The sequence below is a fragment of the Pongo abelii genome, chromosome 10 (assembly GCF_028885655.2).
Source record: "Pongo abelii isolate AG06213 chromosome 10, NHGRI_mPonAbe1-v2.0_pri, whole genome shotgun sequence".
Taxonomy (NCBI): domain Eukaryota; kingdom Metazoa; phylum Chordata; class Mammalia; order Primates; family Hominidae; genus Pongo; species Pongo abelii.
In genome coordinates, this window is record NC_071995.2 from 120,631,884 (window position 1) to 120,649,247 (window position 17,364).

At 54.3% G+C, this 17,364-nt stretch overlaps 1 protein-coding gene across 2 annotated transcripts in view; it reads left to right on the top strand.

Moving 5' to 3' along the window:
* The window catches only part of TMEM120B (transmembrane protein 120B), a 61,611-nt gene that overhangs the window by 23,477 nt on the left and 20,770 nt on the right, over positions 1–17,364 (top strand). Inside the window, exons 2-5 of one of the 2 annotated variants that reach the window (XM_024256435.3) lie at positions 4,638–4,756; positions 9,217–9,333; positions 11,383–11,442; positions 17,040–17,135. In XM_024256435.3, coding sequence (XP_024112203.1) covers positions 4,638–4,756; positions 9,217–9,333; positions 11,383–11,442; positions 17,040–17,135 — 392 coding nt within the window. The remainder of the gene's footprint in view (positions 1–4,637; positions 4,757–9,216; positions 9,334–11,382; positions 11,443–17,039; positions 17,136–17,364) is intronic. The other variant, XM_024256436.3, reaches the window with a different exon arrangement.

The following is a 17,364-nucleotide window of genomic DNA, read 5'->3' on the forward strand; positions in this document are numbered from 1 at the left end:
GAGGCAGGAGAATCTCTTGAACCCGGGAGGCAGAGGTTGCAGTGAGCCAAGATTGCACCACTGTACTCTGGCCTGGGTGACAAGAGTCAAACTCTGTCTCAAAAAACAACAAAAACAAACTTAAATTCACAAAAGACAGAGATTGGGAGATTGTTCTAGATTAAAGGAGAATAAAGAGACATGAACAGTACCAGAAGGCATGAGACTGAATTGGATCCAAGATCTGGAGGAAAATTGCCATAAAAGAGACAGTCAGCAAAATTTGAATTTGAGTGGTATATGAGCCCATAGCATTGTGTTATATCAGCATTACATTTTCTAGACGATTGACCCTTGAACAAGGTGGGGTTAGGGGTGCCAATCAGTCGAAAAGCCAAGTATGTAACTTCTTTTTTTTTTTTTGGAACAGAGTCTCCCTCTGTTACCGAGGCTGGAGTGCAGGGACACGATCTCAGCTCACTACAGCCATCACCTCCTGGGTTCAAGTAATCCTCCCACCTTAGCCTCCCGAGTAGCTGGGACTACAGGCGCCCGCCACCACACCTGACTAATTTTTGTAGTTTTAGTAGAGACGGGGTTTCACCATGTTGACCAGGCTGGTCTTGAACTCCTGGCCTCAAGTGATCCACCCACTACAGCCTCCCAAATTGCTGGGATTACAAGTGTGAACCACCCAGCCGGGGCGGAAACTTTTGACTCCTGCAAAACTTCTTTTTTTTTTTTTTTTTTTGAGACGGAGTGCAGTGATGTTATCTCAGCTCACTGCAATCTCCCGCTCCTGGGTTGAAGCAATTCTCCTGCCTCAGCCTCCTGAGTACCTAGGATTACAGGTGCCCGCCACCATGCCCAGCTAATTTTTGTGTTTTTAGTAGAGATGGGGTTTTACCATGTTGGTCAAGCTGGTCTCAAACTCCTGACCTCAGGCAATCCACCCATCTTGGCTTCCCAAAGTGTTGGGATTACAGGCGTGAGCCAAGGCGCCCAGCGACTCCCACAAAACTTCTATCAGCCTAATGTTGACCAGAGTCTCACTGATAACAGAGACAGTCGATTAACACACATTTTATATATGCGTTATACATTGTATTCTTACAATAAAGAAAGCTAGAGAGGCCTGGCACGGTGGCTCATGCTTGTAATCCCAGTGCTTTGGGAGGCTGAGGCAGGTGAATCACCTGAGGTCGGGAGTTTGAGACCAGCCTGACCAACATGGAGAAACCCTGTCTCTACTAAAAATACAAAATTAGCCAGGCGTGGTGGCACATGCCTGTAATCCCAGCTACTCGGGAGGCTCAGGCAGGAGAATCGCTTGAACCGGGGAGGTGAAGGTTGTGGTGATTCGAGATCATGCCACTGCACTCTAGCATGGGCAATAAGAGTGAGACTCTGTCTTAAAAAAAAAACCAAAAAGCTGGAGAAAAGAAAATGTTATTGAGAAAATCATAAGGAAGAGAAAATATATTTACTCTTCATTAAGTGGAAGTGGACCATTGTAAAGGTCTTCATCCTTCGTGTCTTCACACTGAGGAGTAGCAGGAGGAGGAAGAGGAGTAGCAGGAGGAGGAAGAGGAGGGCTTGGTCTTGCTGTCTCAGGGGTGGCAGAGCTGGAAGAAAATCTGTGTATAAGTGGACATGCAGTTGAAACCCGTGTCGTTTAAGGGTCAGTTGCGTTTGATAATTGTACTATGGATATTTGAGAGAATATTGCTGTTCTTACTAGATACACACTGTACTATTTAGGAGAAAAGAGGTGTGTTGTCTACAACTAACTCCCAAATGGTTTAGCACTGGAGTGGGCAAATCTTTTTGGTAAAAGGCCAAATAGTGAAAATTTTGAGCTTTATGGGCCATATGGTCTCTGTCACAACTACTTGTTTTGCTGTTAGAGTCCCAGCACAGCCACAGGGAATATTTAAATGGGTGGGTGTGGCTGTGTTCCAATAAAACTTTATTTATAGATACTGCAATGCCAATTTATGTAATTTTCACACACCACGAAAGATTCTTGTGATTTTTTTTCAACCCTGCAAAACCCATTTCTGTCTTACTGAGCATACAAAATTAGGTAGCCAGACTTGGCCTGCAGCTGTGGTTTACGAATGCCTGCCTGATATAGAAAAAGAACACACAGGCAGGCACACACATGCGTGCACATGCAGGCACTCATATATGGGGGATAAAGCAAATACAGCATGATGGAACAGCTGGTGAATCTGATGAAGAATAGAGGCGAGTTCTTTGTATTGTTTTTGTAATTCTGCAAGCTTGAAATTATTATTATTACTATTATTATTATTTTGAGACAGAGTTTCGCTCTTGTTGCCCAGGCTGGAGTGCAATGGCATGATCTCGGCTCACCACAACCTGTGCCTCCCGGGTTCAAGCGATTCTCCTGATTCAGCCTCCTGAATAGCTGGGATTACAGGCATGTGCCACCACGCCTGGCTAATTTTGTGTTTTTAGTAGAGACGGGGTTTCTCCATGTTGGCCAGGCTGGTTTCAAACTTCCGACTTCAGGTGATCCACCTGCCTTGGCCTCCCAAAGTGCTGGGATTACAGGTGTGAGCCACTGCGCCTGAAATTATTATTATTATTTATTTATTTATTTGAGACGGAGTCTCACTCTGGAGTGCAGTGGCATAATCTCAGCTCACCGCAACCTCCGCCTCCTGGGTTCAAGCGATTCTCATGCCTTAGCCTCCCGAGTAGCTGGGATTACAGGCGTGAGCCACCATGCCCAACTTGAAATTATTTTAAAATAAAAACATTAAGTAAAATAAAAGCATTGATTTTTCCTTCCTGGGGGGCCCAGGAAGGAGAGAGGGAGTCACCCTTTCATCTTCCTAGTGGGTGGGCCAAGGTGACTCACTCACAGCATTCTTGGATGTCTCTCCTAATTGTCATCTAGTCACTTGTCATTTTTATTGTCATCTAGTTAATTCTTAGCCTTTGCCTTTTCCTTATTTACTGACTTCCTTTTTTTTTTTTTTTTTTTTTGAGATGGAGTCTTGCTCTGTCGCCCAGGCTGGAGTGCCGTGGCACGACCTCAGCTCACTGCAACCTCCAACTCCCAGATTCAAACGATTCTCCTGTCTCAGCCTCCCAAGTAGCTGGGACTACAGGCATACGCCACCATGCCCGGCTAATTTTTGTATTTTTAGTAGAGACAGGGTTTCACCATGTTGGTCAGGCTGGTCTCGAACTCCTGACCTCAAATTATCTGCCTGCCTTGGCCTCCCAAAGTGCTGGGATTACAGACGTGAGCCACTGTGCCGGCCTGACTTAACTTTCATACCTAGGTGCCTTGCTTGGCAGGCAGGGGAGTTTAGCCTCTGCGCTCACTGTTGGACCATCCCCTTTTGCTCTCCCTCTGCTAAATCCATCTCTCCAACTGCTTAAAAAAAAAAAAAAAAAAAAAAAAGAAAGTCACTTTAAATATGTTTGTTGGCTTATTGTTGCTTTGTTTTTCAATGTTTTTTTAATTTCTCAAGGCCCATGTTAACGTTGTCTGTATCATTCCTATTTTGGTACATGTGCTGACAAAGTCAGCAGTGGCTTATTGTTTTTGTTTTTATTTTTATTTTTTGAGACGGAGTTTCGCACTTTTCGCCCAGGCTGGAGTGAAGTGGTGTGGTCTTAGCTCACTGCAACCTCCGCCCCCTGGGTTCAAGTGATTCTCCTGCCTCAGTCTCCCAAGTAGTTGGGATTACAGACGCCCACCACCATGTCTGGCTAATTTTTACATTTTTAGTAGAGATGGGGTTTTGCCATGTTGGCCAGGCTGGTCTCGAACTCCTGACCTCAGGTGATCTACCTGCCGCAGCCTCCCAAAGTGCTGGGATTACAGGCGTGAGCCAGCATGCCCGGCCAGCTTATTGTTTTTAATGTCATGGTCTTCATCTCCCATGTTGGTTTCCCTAAATTGTTGGTGTTTGTCTTAGAAGTCCAGAGATAAGGGGTTGTTTCCCTGCCTGTGGTGGTATTTATTTGGAGGTGTGCGATGGTGGCAAAGTCAAGAAGCTACTGTGTTCTGTTCCCCCAGCACTGGGGCGAAGTCTCTTGTATTTTTCCTGGCCTTGTGGCCCTAAATGGTTATTTCAAGAATGAGCTATTGAATTCATTGGAGTGACTGTGTCTGGAGTGGGGAGGGTGGGTTTAAGGAAAGGGGTATGTGCTTTTCTTAGTTGACCTAACAGGAACTCTCTTCATTGCCAGGATCAGAAACTCAACTCAAAGTGAACACTAAATAAAGAGTGATTTATTGGCTGGGTGCGGTGGCTCACGCCTGTAATCCCAGCACTTTGGTAGGCCAAAGCGGGCAGGTCACAAGGTCAGGAGTTCGAGACCAGCCTGGCCAATATGGTGAAACCCCGTCTCTACTAAAAATACAACAACAACAACAAAATTAGCCGGGCGTAGTGGTGGGCACCTGTAGTCCCAGCTACTTGGGAGGCTGAGGCAGGAGAATCGCTTGAACCCAGGAGGCGGAGGTTGCAGTGAGCCGAGATCATGCCACTGCACTCCAGCCTGGGTGACAGAGCAAGACTCTCTCAAAAAAAAAAAAAAGAAAAAGAAAAGAAGAAAATGACCTGTTCACATTCTCCCACACACCCTCCCCCGGGTCCCCTGTTCTTCAGGAGACGCACAGGATCTACAAGCAGAAGCTGGAGGAGCTGGCTGCGCTGCAGACGCTGTGTAGCAGTTCCATCAGTAAGCAGAAGAAGCACCTCAAGGACTTGAAGGTTACACTCCAGAGGTAGGTGCAGCTGTAGCCCGGGGGCTACCCTGGTTCTGAGAGACAGAAATCCAACTCAAAACAGGCTGAAGCAGAGAAGGGAAATCTCAGTGGAAAAAGAGAGGACTGGGAGTTGCTTCAGGCATCACTGGATCCAGGAGTCAAAGGGTGTTTTTGGGCATGTTTTTTTCCCTCTAAATTCTGCCTTCCTCTGGATTGGTGTCACTCTCAGGGTGACTGTCCCCTTCACCAGCAGTGCCAGGCTTATATTCTCCAGCCTTGCTTCCTGCCGGCTGTGCCACCCTGGCTGAAGGAGAGTTTCTCTCTCTTTTTTTTTTTTTTCTTGAAATGGAGTCTTTCACTCTGTCACCCAGGCTGGAGTGCCATGGCATGATTTCGGCTCACTGCGACCTCTGTCTCCTGGGTTCAAGCGATTCTCCTGCCTCAGCCTCCTGAGTAGCTGTGATTACAGGCATGAGCCACTGTGCCTGGCCGAGAGTTTCTCATTCCCAGTACTTCAGCTGACATTCTGGGTTCAGTCCTCATTGGCTGGGATTGGTTGAATGCCCATTTGTGAACCAATCACTGAGAAGCTGCTTGGGCAGCACCATGTCGTGTGCTAAGTATGTGGCCCTGGGAGGTGGAGGGAAGGCCACGTGGGTGGTGGGAGAAGAAGATGAGTAGTGTCCTGGGTGAAAGTTGGGTGCTGTTATAGGAAGGTACCCTGCTGGACAAGTAAACAGGCAGTGTCCTTTCGTGGGTGTGGGGTGCCCTCCCCACTGGGGTCGCTGGTGTAGTGGCCACTAGGCTGCCATCCCTGGTGGAGATGTGCTTGAGCTCATAGCTTAGTTCAGTTCCCAAGGCCTGGATCGTGTTCATTTCCTGACACTCGTGGTCTCCAGGTCTGGGAAGTCCCCTCTTGCCTGGTATGTGAAGGGGCCCAGCGGATGCCATGACCCCCTTGTCAGGCAGGGAAGCTGAGGCTCCGAGTGCCTTGTCCCAAGTCACTTAGCTGGGCCTCCATTTTAGAATCTGGGACTCCTAGTCAACTCTTTCCTCGTGGACAATTTTGGAGGAAGGTCCTGATTATAGCTCTCAGTGTGGCTGGCCGTTTTGGAAATGGAGGCCCACAGCTAAGGGGTAGAGAGTGTGGTTGGCCCCGTGCAAACACGTCACCAGATGTGTCTTTGGAAAAACACATCTTGGTAATGGCAGGACTCAGATTCTAGAGTTTTTTCAGATTCTCAGTGATTGCTTCACAGATGGGCACATGGCGAACCCCAGCACTATTGATGGTTCTTTGTGGGGGCCGTGCAGTGCACTGTGGGATAGTGAGTAGCATCCCTGGCCTCTGCCCACCAGTGCCAGTAGCACTCCCACCCCGAGTGTGTCCACCAAGATGTCTCCAGGCATTGCCAGCTGTCCTCAGTTGAGAAGTGCTGGGTTAGAAAGTTGACCCGTGAGTTAGGGTCTTAGACCAAGGACCTCTGTCATCCTAAGATGTGTCTGCTGACTTGTTTTCTAGTTTTGAGAGTTTCGTGTTACCAAAGAATAACAGACCGTGATTGGTCGACTGCTTATGCTTTCAGGTGCCTTTCTGTCTGTCTCTTGGTCATCTGTAGGTTATTCCTTTATTTCTATTTTTTAAAATTATTTTCATTCATTCATTCATTCATTCAGAGATGGAGTCTCGCTCTGTCGCCCAGGCTGGAGTGCAGTGGTGCAATCTCGGCTCACTGCAACCTCTGCCTCCCGGGTTCAAGCAATTCTCCTTCCTGTCTCAGCCTCCCGAGTAGCTGGGATTACAGGTGCCCGCCACCACGCCCAGCTAATTTTTATACTTTTACTAGAGACAGGGTTTCACCATGTTGGCCAGGCTGGTCTCAAATTCCTGATCTCAAGTGATCATCCCGCCTCGGCCTCCCAAAGTGCTGAGATTACAGGTGTGAGCCACCATGCCCGGCCTTACTTTTTTTGAGATAGTGTCTTGCTCTGTCACCCAGGCTGGAGTGCAGTGGCGCAATCACGGCTCACCACAGCCTTGATCTCCTGGGCTCAAGCAATCCTCCCACCTTAGCCTCATGAATACTAGGACTACACGCATGTACCACCATGCTTGGTTGTTGTTTTTTGTTATTGTTGTTGTTGTTGTTTTTGAGATGGAGTCTCGCTCTGTCACCCAGGCTGGAATGCAGTGGTGCTATCTCGGCTCACTGCAACCTCTACCTCCTGGGTTCAAGTGATTCTCCTGCCTCACCCTCCCAAGTAGCTGGGATTATAGGGGCCCACCACCACACCCGGCTAATTTTTATATTTTCAGTAGAGACAGGGTTTTGCCATTTTGGCCAGGCTGGTCTCAAACTCCTGACTTCAGCTGATCTGCCCACTTCAGTTTCCCAAAGTGTTGGGATTACAGCCATGAGCCACCACACCCAGCCCCTGGTTGTTTTCTTAAAAACCCTATTTTTTTTTTTGAGACGGAGTTTCGCTCTTGTTGCCCAGGCTAGAGTGCAATGGTGCGATCTTGGCTCACTGCAACCTCTGCCTCCCGGGTTCAAGAGATTCTCCTGCCTCAGCCTCCCGAGTAGCTGGGATTACAGGCATGCACCACCATGCCTGGCTAATTTTGTATTTTTAGTAGAGACGGGGTTTCTCCATATTGGTCATGCTGGTCTTGAACTCCCAACCTCAGGTGATCGGCCTGCCTCAGCCTCCCAAAGTACTGGGATTACAGGCGTGAGCCACTGCACCCGGCCTTGGTTGTTTTCTTTAATTAATTTTTTGTAAAGATGGGGTCTTGCTATGTTGGTCAGGCTGGTCTCAAACTCCTGGCCTCAAGTGATCCTCCTGCCCTGGCCTCCCAAAGTGCTGGGATCATAGGCGTATGTGCTGGGACTATAACATCATGCCTGCTAACTATTTCTTTAGAAAAATGAGAAGAAGGCCGGGCATGGTGGCTCATGCCGGTAATCCCAGCACTTTGGGAAGCTGAGGCGGGCAGATCATGAGGTCAGGAGATCGAGACCATCCTGGCTAACATGGTGAAACCCCATCTCTTCTAAAAATACAAAAAAAAAAAATTAATGGCATGGTGGCAGGTGCCTGTAATCCTAGCTACTTGGGAGGCTGAGGCAGGAGAATGGTGTGAACCCAGGAGGCGGAGCTTACAGTGAGCCAAGATGGCGCCACTGCACTCCAGCCTGGGCGACAGAGCGAGACTCTGTCTCAAAAAAAAAAAAAAGAAAAGAAAAATGAGAAGAAAAATAGTATTGTCAGTAATTATCCCTTGAGCTCATATTATCAAGTATTATTCTAGATGCTCTATGCTGTACTTACTCATTTAATCATCACCAGGCTATTGTCTGTGAGGTAGGCTTGAGGTTATCCCGGCTTTTCAGGTATGGAAAATAAGGCAGAGAGGTTTAAGGACTTTCCAAAAGTCACAAGACTACCTGGGAGGCAGCATCACTCCCCCAACCCCGAGAGTTGAGATGGGGAACTGCAGTTCCAAGAGGCACTGGGGTAGAAGGTGGGAGGCTGGGGTAGAAGGTGGGAGGCTGGGGTAGAAGGTGGGAGACGCTGGGGTAGAAGGTGGGAGGCTGGGGTAGAAGGTGGGAGGCTGGGGTAGAAGGTGGGAGGCTGGGGTAGAAGGTGGGAGGCTGGGGTAGAAGGTGGGAGGCACCGGGGTAGAAGGTGGGAGGCTGGGGTAGAAGGTGGGAGGCTGGGGTAGAAGGTGGGAGGCTGGGGTAGAAGGTGGGAGGCTGGGGTAGAAGGTGGGAGACGCTGGGGTAGAAGGTGGGAGACGCTGGGGTAGAAGGTGGGAGACGCTGGGGTAGAAGGTGGGAGGCTGGGGTAGAAGGTGGGAGACGCTGGGGTAGAAGGTGGGAGGCTGGGGTAGAAGGTGGGAGGCGCTGGGGTAGAAGGTGGGAGGCGCTGGGGTAGAAGGTGGGAGGCTGGGGTAGAAGGTGGGAGGCTGGGGTAGAAGGTGGGAGACGCCGGGGTAGGAGGTGGGAGACGCCGGGGTAGGAGGTGGGAGACGCCGGGGTAGGAGGTGGGAGGCTGGGGTAGGAGGTGGGAGGCTGGGGTAGGAGGTGGGAGGCTGGGGTAGAAGGTGGGAGGCTGGGGTAGAAGGTGGGAGACGCTGGGGTAGAAGGTGGGAGGCTGGGGTAGGAGGTGGGAGGCACCAGGGTAGAAGGTGGGAGGCTGGGGTAGAAGGTGGGAGGCTGGGGTAGAAGGTGGGAGGCACTGGGGTAGAAGGTGGGAGGCTGGGGTAGAAGGTGGGAGGCACTGGGGTAGAAGGTGGGAGGCTGGGGTAGAAGGTGGGAGGCTGGGGTAGAAGGTGGGAGGCTGGGGTAGAAGGTGGGAGGCACTGGGGTAGAAGGTGGGAGGCTAGGGTAGAAGGTGGGAGGCTGGGCCCCGGGGAGTCCATAGCCCTCCTCTGAGTGACGCCCCTTCCCCTGTGCCTGCATCTCTGTCCGCAGGTGCAAACGCCATGCCAGTCGGGAGGAGGCGGAGCTCGTTCAGCAGATGGCAGCAAACATCAAGGAGCGGCAGGACGTCTTCTTCGACATGGAGGCCTACCTGCCCAAGAAGAACGGGTAGGAGCTGGTAACCTCCCCATCCCTAGCACAGGCCCATGCCCAGGCCTAGCACAGCTGGTCCATATAACTCTCACCTTCCTGCTGGTGCTCAGATTGAAGGGGAAAGAGGGAAGCAAGGGCAGGAGAGATAAGGAGCCTTCCTTACGCATTCCTCCATGAGCCCAGGAAGGGACCTTAGCCACACCGTGTGACAGCAGCATTCCTGGGAGAGCCGTTGCAAGGAACCAGCACTGACCACATGCCTGGTGCCACCTGGGGTTAAGAGGGAAAGTGTCCTCTCCCAGGAGAACAAACATGCATTGTGTGCCTCCTGCACGCTCAGAGCTGTGGCCGTTGCAAGGAACCAGCACTGACCACATGCCTGGTGCCACCTGGGGTTAAGAGGGAAAGTGTCCTCTCCCAGGAGAACAAACATGCATTGTGTGCCTCCTGCACGCTCAGAGCTGTGCCGGGAACTCCTGTGATGTCACCCGGTTTATCCTCAACAGTCTGTGCGTCAGACCAAGAGATGCCCATTTTTACAAGATTCAGAGACATCAGCGAATGTTTGGCCACACCAGGATGTGAACAGCAGACATTCTGACTCCAAAGCCCACATTCTTTGTATTTTCCCCCTTCAGAGAAGTCCCTGTTCCCTCCCTCAAGTGATGTCATTGCCACCTTGTTCTGGAGAGAGAGAGTTGCTTACAGCCTCGTATCATCATGACCTGACTTACGCTGCTGAGCACAGTCAGTTCACCCTGACCCTGTTTTCTGTATCAGCCTCGCGCTGAGTCAGAGCCGTGCATTAGGAGGAGGGCTCCTTTCAGGCCTGTAGCGGGTGGGAGGGAGCTGGCTAGCCCTGTTACATTTTAACCCATTCCTCCGAGCTTCTCCTTTTTGACTGTGTTCGGATAGACTTCATGAGTTAAGTGATGATCATTTTCTGCAGAATGAGCAGCAGCCTAGCATTCGTGACCCTCTTACAGTGTCACGCGCGTCTACCTTCCTGCCCCTCTGTCCCTAGGCCTCTGTGCCTCTTACCTTATTGGGAATCTTTGGATTGCAAATGATAGAAAACCCAACTCAAGGCCGGGCGCGATGGCTTGTGCCTGTCATCCCAGCACTTCGGGAGGCCGAGGTGGGAGGATCACTTGAGCCCAGGAATTCAAGACCAGCCTGGACAACATCGTGAGACCACATCTCTACAAAACTAACAAAATTAGTGTGGTGGTGTGTACCCGTAATCCCAGCTACTTTGGCGACTGAGGTGGGAAGACTACTTGAGCCTAGGGGTTCAAGACTGCAGTGAGGCCGGGCACAGTGGCTCACGCCTGTAATCCCAGCATTTTGGGACACCGAGGCAGGTGGATCACTTAAGGTTAGGAGTTCAAGACCAGCCTGGCCAACGTGGTGAAACCCCTAAACCTACTAAAAATACAAAAATTAGCTGGCCTGGTGTTACGTGCCTGTAATCCCAGCTACTTGGGAGGCTGAGGCAGCAGAATTGCTTGAACCCGGGAGGTGGAGGTTACAGTGAGTCCTGATCGTGCCACTGCAGTCCAGTCTGGGTGACAGAGCGAGACTCTGTCTCAAAAAAAAAAAAAACAAAAAACACTGCAGTGAGCTATGATCATGCCATTGCACTCTAGCCTGGGCAACAGAGTGAGACCCTATCTCTAAAAATAATAACAATGATAATAATAATAATAATGAAAAATAAAGAAATTTCTTTAAAAATTGACCTGGAGGTTGTACCTTTGCCTCCACCTCATTGGCTATGCTTAGTCACCTGCTCACATCTGGCTGCAAGGCAGGCTTAGAAATACGGTCTCTAAGGCAGCATGGAGGAGAAATCGACTCCTCACACTGTCCTGTCGCAGGTTAATGTCCTTTGGTTAGTCATTATTCTCACTCCATGTGGGGGCCCATTTGCCCACTGAGCTTAGGCCCCCTATCTTCTAACATCAGCGCTTGGGATGTGCTCGTTAAGTGTGTTGAGTTTGAATGTTGTGGATTCGCATCCACCTGCTAAGGATCATGCCCCTCACAGGTGTTTCCTTCCAGGCTCTACTTGAACCTGGTCCTCGGCAATGTGAACGTGACCCTCCTCAGCAACCAGGCCAAGTAAGAGTCCCCACCCACACCCACACCCACAACCAGGCCAAGAAAGAGTCCCCACCACACCCACACCCACACCCACACCCACACCCACAACCACACCCACAACCAGGCCAAGAAAGAGTCCCCACCACACCCACACCCACACCCACAACCACACCCACAACCAGGCCAAGTAAGAGTCCCCCCCACACCCACAACCAGGCCAAGTAAGAGTCCCCACCCACACCCACACCCACAACCAGGCCAAGTAAGAGTCCCCACCCACACCCACACCCACAACCAGGCCAAGTAAGAGTCCCCACCCACACCCACACCCACAACCACACCCCACCCACACCCACTACCACACCCCACCCACACCCACAACCACACCCACAACCAGGCCAAGTAAGAGTCCCCACCCACACCCCAGAGCCAAGTAAGTGTCCCCCCCACACCCCAGAGCCAAGTAAATGTCCCCCCCACACCCACAACCAGGCCAAGTAAGTGTCCCCACCCACACCCCAGAGCCACACCTCACTCCAAATCCACACCCCACCCACACCCCAAATCCATACCACACCCACACCCACACCTCACACCCATACCAACACCCCACCCACACCCATACCCCACACCCACACCAACACCAACACCCCACCCACACCCCAAATCCACACCCACACCCCACACCCACACCCCACACCCACACCAATACCAACACCCACCCACACCCCACACCCACACGAACACCCCACACCCACACCCCAAACCCCACACTAACACCCCACCCACACCCCACACCCCACCCACACCCCACATCCCATACACACCCCACACCCACACCCCACACCCCACACCATGAACCCACAACCCGAACCCCACACCCACACCCCAAATCCACACCCCACACCAACACCCCACACCCACACCCATACACCCCACACCCCAAACCCCACACTAACACTCCACACCCACACCCCATCCACACCCCACACCCACACCCTGAACCCCACACCCCACCCACACCCACACCCCAAACCCCACCCATACCCACACCCCACACCCACACCCACACCCCAAACCCCACCCACACCCCACACCCACACCCACACCCCATACCCCACACTAATACCCCAAACCCACACCCAAAATCCACACCAACACCCCACACCCCACACCCACACCCCACACCCACAACCACACCCACAACCAGACCAAGCAAGAGTCCTCACCCACACCCACAACCACAACCACACCCCACCCACAACCACACCCACATCCACAACCACACCCACAACCAGGCCAAGTAAGAGTCCCCCCCACACCCACAACCAGGCCAAGTAAGAGTCCCCACCCACACCCACACCCACAACCAGGCCAAGTAAGAGTCCCCACCCACACCCACACCCACACCCACAACCACACCCACAACCAGGCCAAGTAAGAGTCCCCACCCACACCCCAGAGCCACACCTCACCCCAAATCCACACCCCAAATCCACACCACACCCCACACCCACACCCATACCCCACACCCACACCCCACACTCACACCAACACCCCACACCCCACCCACACCCCACAGCCACACCCACACCAACACCAACACCCCACTCACACCCCACACCCACACCAACACCCCACCCACACCCACACCCACATCAACACACCAACACCCCACCCACACCCCACACCCACACCCCAAACCCCACACTAACACCCCACACCCACACTAACACCCCACCCACACCCCACATGCCATACACACCCCACACCCACACCCCACACCCCACACTGCGTACCCACAACCCGAACCCCACACCCACACCCCAAATCCACACCCCATACCAACACCCCACACCCACATACCCCAAACCCCACACTAACACCTCACACCCACACCCCACTCACACCCCACACCCACACCCCAAACCCCACCCACACCCCACACCCCAAACCCCATCCATACCCACACCCCACACTCACACCCCAAACCCCACCCACACCCCACACCCACACCCCATACCCCACACTAACACCCCACACCCACATCCCAAACCCACACCCCAAATCCACACCAACACCCCATACCCCAAACCACACCCACACCCCACACCCACACCCCACACCCACACCCCACCCACACCAACAACCCACCCATACCCACACCTCACACCAACACCCCACCCACACCCACACCCCACACCCACACCCCACACCCCACACTGCACACTCAGAACCCACACCCCATACTCACACCCCACACCCACACCCCATACCCACACCCCACACCCAATACCCACACCCCACACACACACCCAACAACCACACCCCACACCCACATGCCATACCCACACCCAATTCCACACCCCACACCGCACACCCAATCCCACACCCCACACCCAACATCCCATACCCACACCACACGCCACACCCCACACCATACCCCATACCCACACCACACCTACACCCCACACCCACACCCCACAACCAATCCCACACCCCATATCCAATCCTACACCCCACACTCACACCCAATCCCACACCCCATACCCAAACCCCACACCCACACCCAATCCCACACCCCATACCCCACACCCCATACCCACACCTCACACCCACACCACACCTCACACCCACACCACACTTCACACCCACACCACACCCCACACCCCACACCCCACACCCATACCTCATACCCACACCTACACCTCACACCCACACCACACCTCACACCCACACTACACCTCACACCCACACCACACCCCACACCCACACCAGACACCACACACCCCACACCCCATACCTCACACCCCACACCACACCCCATACCCAACACCCCACACCCACACCACACGCCCCACTCCACACCCACACCCCGCACCCACACCCACACCCCACACCCCACACCCACACTCCACACCCATACCACACCCCACACCCCATACCACACACCACACACCCCACACCTCACACCCCACACCCACACCACACCCCACGCCCCATGCCCAACACCTCACACCCACACCACACACCCCACACCCACACCACACACTACACTCCACACCCACACCACACCCCACACCACACACCCCACACCTATACCACACTCCACAGCCCACACTACACCCCACACCACACCCCACACCCACACTCACACCCCATACCACACACCCACACCCCATACCACACACCCACACCCTATATTCACACCCCACACCCCATACCCAACATCCCACACCTAACACCCACACCCACACCCCACACCTTACACCCATACCTACACCCCACACCCCATAGCCAACACCCCACACCTACACCACACTCCACACTCACACCCCACACCTTACATCCACACCTACACCCCACACCCCATACACAACACCCCACACCCCACACCCACACCACACTCCACACCCCATACCCACACCCCACACCCCACATCCCACACACACACCCCACACCCACACCTCACCCCACACCCCACACTAACACCCCACACCCACACCAACACCCCACACCCACACCACACACCACACACCACACCCCACACCTCACACCCACACCACACCCCACATCCCATACACACCCCACACCCACACTCACACCCCACACCCACACCCCATACCTACACCCCACACCCACACCCCCACACCCCAAACCCACACCCACACCCCACACCTTACACCCATACCTATACCCCAAACCCACACCCCACACCTACACCCCACACCCCACACCCACACCTATACTCACACCCCACACCCCATACTCACACCCCACACCCCATACTCACACCCACATTCATATCCCACACCCCATACCCACACCCCACACCCAGCACCCCACACCCACATTCACACCCCACACCTCATACCCCACACCCCACACTGACACCCACACCCCACACCGACACCCATACCCACACCCCATACCCACACCCCACACCCACACCCCACACCCATGCCCCACACCCACACCACACCCCACACCCACACCATACCCCACACCCCATATTCACATCCCACCCCACTCTCACCCCACACCCTATCCTACACCCCAACCCACACCCCATCTCACACTTTTCACCTGGCTCAGAGGCCTCCGGTGTTCTGTTCCTTCAGCTCAGGGAAGTTTCATCTAAGCTAGAATTTTTGCATAAATAAAAACCTGGTCACAGGTGAGGCGCTGGCTTATGGAGTTTCTGACCCTCTCCTCCTTTGTAGGTAGAGCACCTGGGAGAGGGTTGGTTCCTTGGTTCCTTCCCTTCCTTCCCTCCCTTCCCTCTCTCCCCTTCCTTCCCTTCCTTCCCTCTCTCCCCTTCCTTCCCTTCCTTCCCTTCCTTCCCTCCCTTCCCTCTCTCCCCTCCCTCTCCTCCCTCCCCTCCCTCCCTTCCTCCCCTCCCTCCCCTCCCTCCCTTCCTCCCCTCTCTCCCCTCCCTCCCTCCCTCCCCTCCCTCCCCTCCCTCCCTCCCTCCCCTCCCTCCCTCCCTCCCCTCCCTCCCCTCCCTCCCCTCCCTCCCCTCCTCCCCTCCCTCCCCTCCTCCCCTCCCTCCCCTCCCTCCCTTCCTCCCCTCCCTCCCTCCCTCCCCTCCCTCCCCTTCCTCCCTCCCTCCCCTCCCTCCCCTTCCTCCCCTCCCTCCCTTCCTCCCCTCCCTCCCCTCCCTCCCCTCCCTCTCTTCCTCCCCTCCCTCCCCTCCCTCCCCTCCCTCCCCTCCTCCCCTCCCTCCCTTCCTCCCCTCCCTCCACTCCCTCCCCTCCCTCCCCTCCCTCCCCTTCCTCCCCTCCCTCCCTTCCTCCCCTCCCTCCCCTCCCTCCCCTCCTCCCCTCCCTCCCTTCCTCCCCTCCCTCCACTCCCTCCCCTCCCTCCCCTCCCTCCCCTTCCTCCCCTCCCTCCCTTCCTCCCCTCCCTCCCTTCCTCCCCTCCCTCCCCTCCCTCCCCTCCCTCCCCTCCCTCCCCTCCCTCCCTCCCCTCCCTCCCCTCCCTCCCCTCCCTCCCTTCCTCCCCTCCCTCCCCTCCCTCCCTTCCTCCCCTCCCTCCCCTCCCTCCCTTCCTCCCCTCCCTCCCCTCCCTCCCTTCCTCCCCTCCCTCCCCTCCCTCCCCTCCCTCCCTCCCTCCCCTCCCTCCCCTCCCTCCCCTCCCTCCCCTCCCTCCCTTCCTCCAAGTCAGTATGTTGGGTGGACAGGACTTCCCATTTCACACAAGAAATGGCCCTGCTCTGTTTCACGCCCTATCACACACATACTTCTCCTGGGAGATGGGCAGTCCTGTCTACCCTGAGTCTACCCCATTTCCAGACAGCCGCAAACCCTGGCCTTTCAGCAGCAGCGGTTGGTTGAGGGAAGAGGCCCCGTCTCTGCCCCCTGCCTGTCCCCAGCATGGGCCCAGAGCCCCAGACCAGAGTCCAGGGGCATTGTCCTTCTGCATACTTGGCCCTCTTCCCCTCATTGGTCACCACTAACCCGTCAAGGCCAGGTCTCTCCTTTAGTGGAATGGGAAGGTCCTTCCGGGCCATGGCAGCGGCTGAAGGACAAGGGTCTGATGGGGCTGAGGGCCATGCCCAGGTGCTGGAATAGTCATGGTAAGGCGCACTGCCCTGGGCGTGTCTGTCATGGCAGGTTTGCCTACAAGGACGAATATGAGAAGTTCAAGCTCTACCTGACCATCATCCTGCTCCTGGGTGCCGTGGCGTGTCGATTTGTCCTTCACTACAGGTAGTGGGTGTGGCCATGTGTGTCTGGGCATGCAGACGTCAGGTGGGGGCCGGGAGAGAGGGATCCAGGGGACCCAGGGCCTCTCCTGCTTCTGTGTTGTTTGGCGTCATGAGGTGTAGGGGAGAGAGGGGCTATTTCTCATGGGAAATGCCAGTCCTGGCTGCCCCACCTCCATCCAACAAGTGTGTGTTAAACGGCTGCTGGAAAGGCCTTGTACTGTACTAGTTAA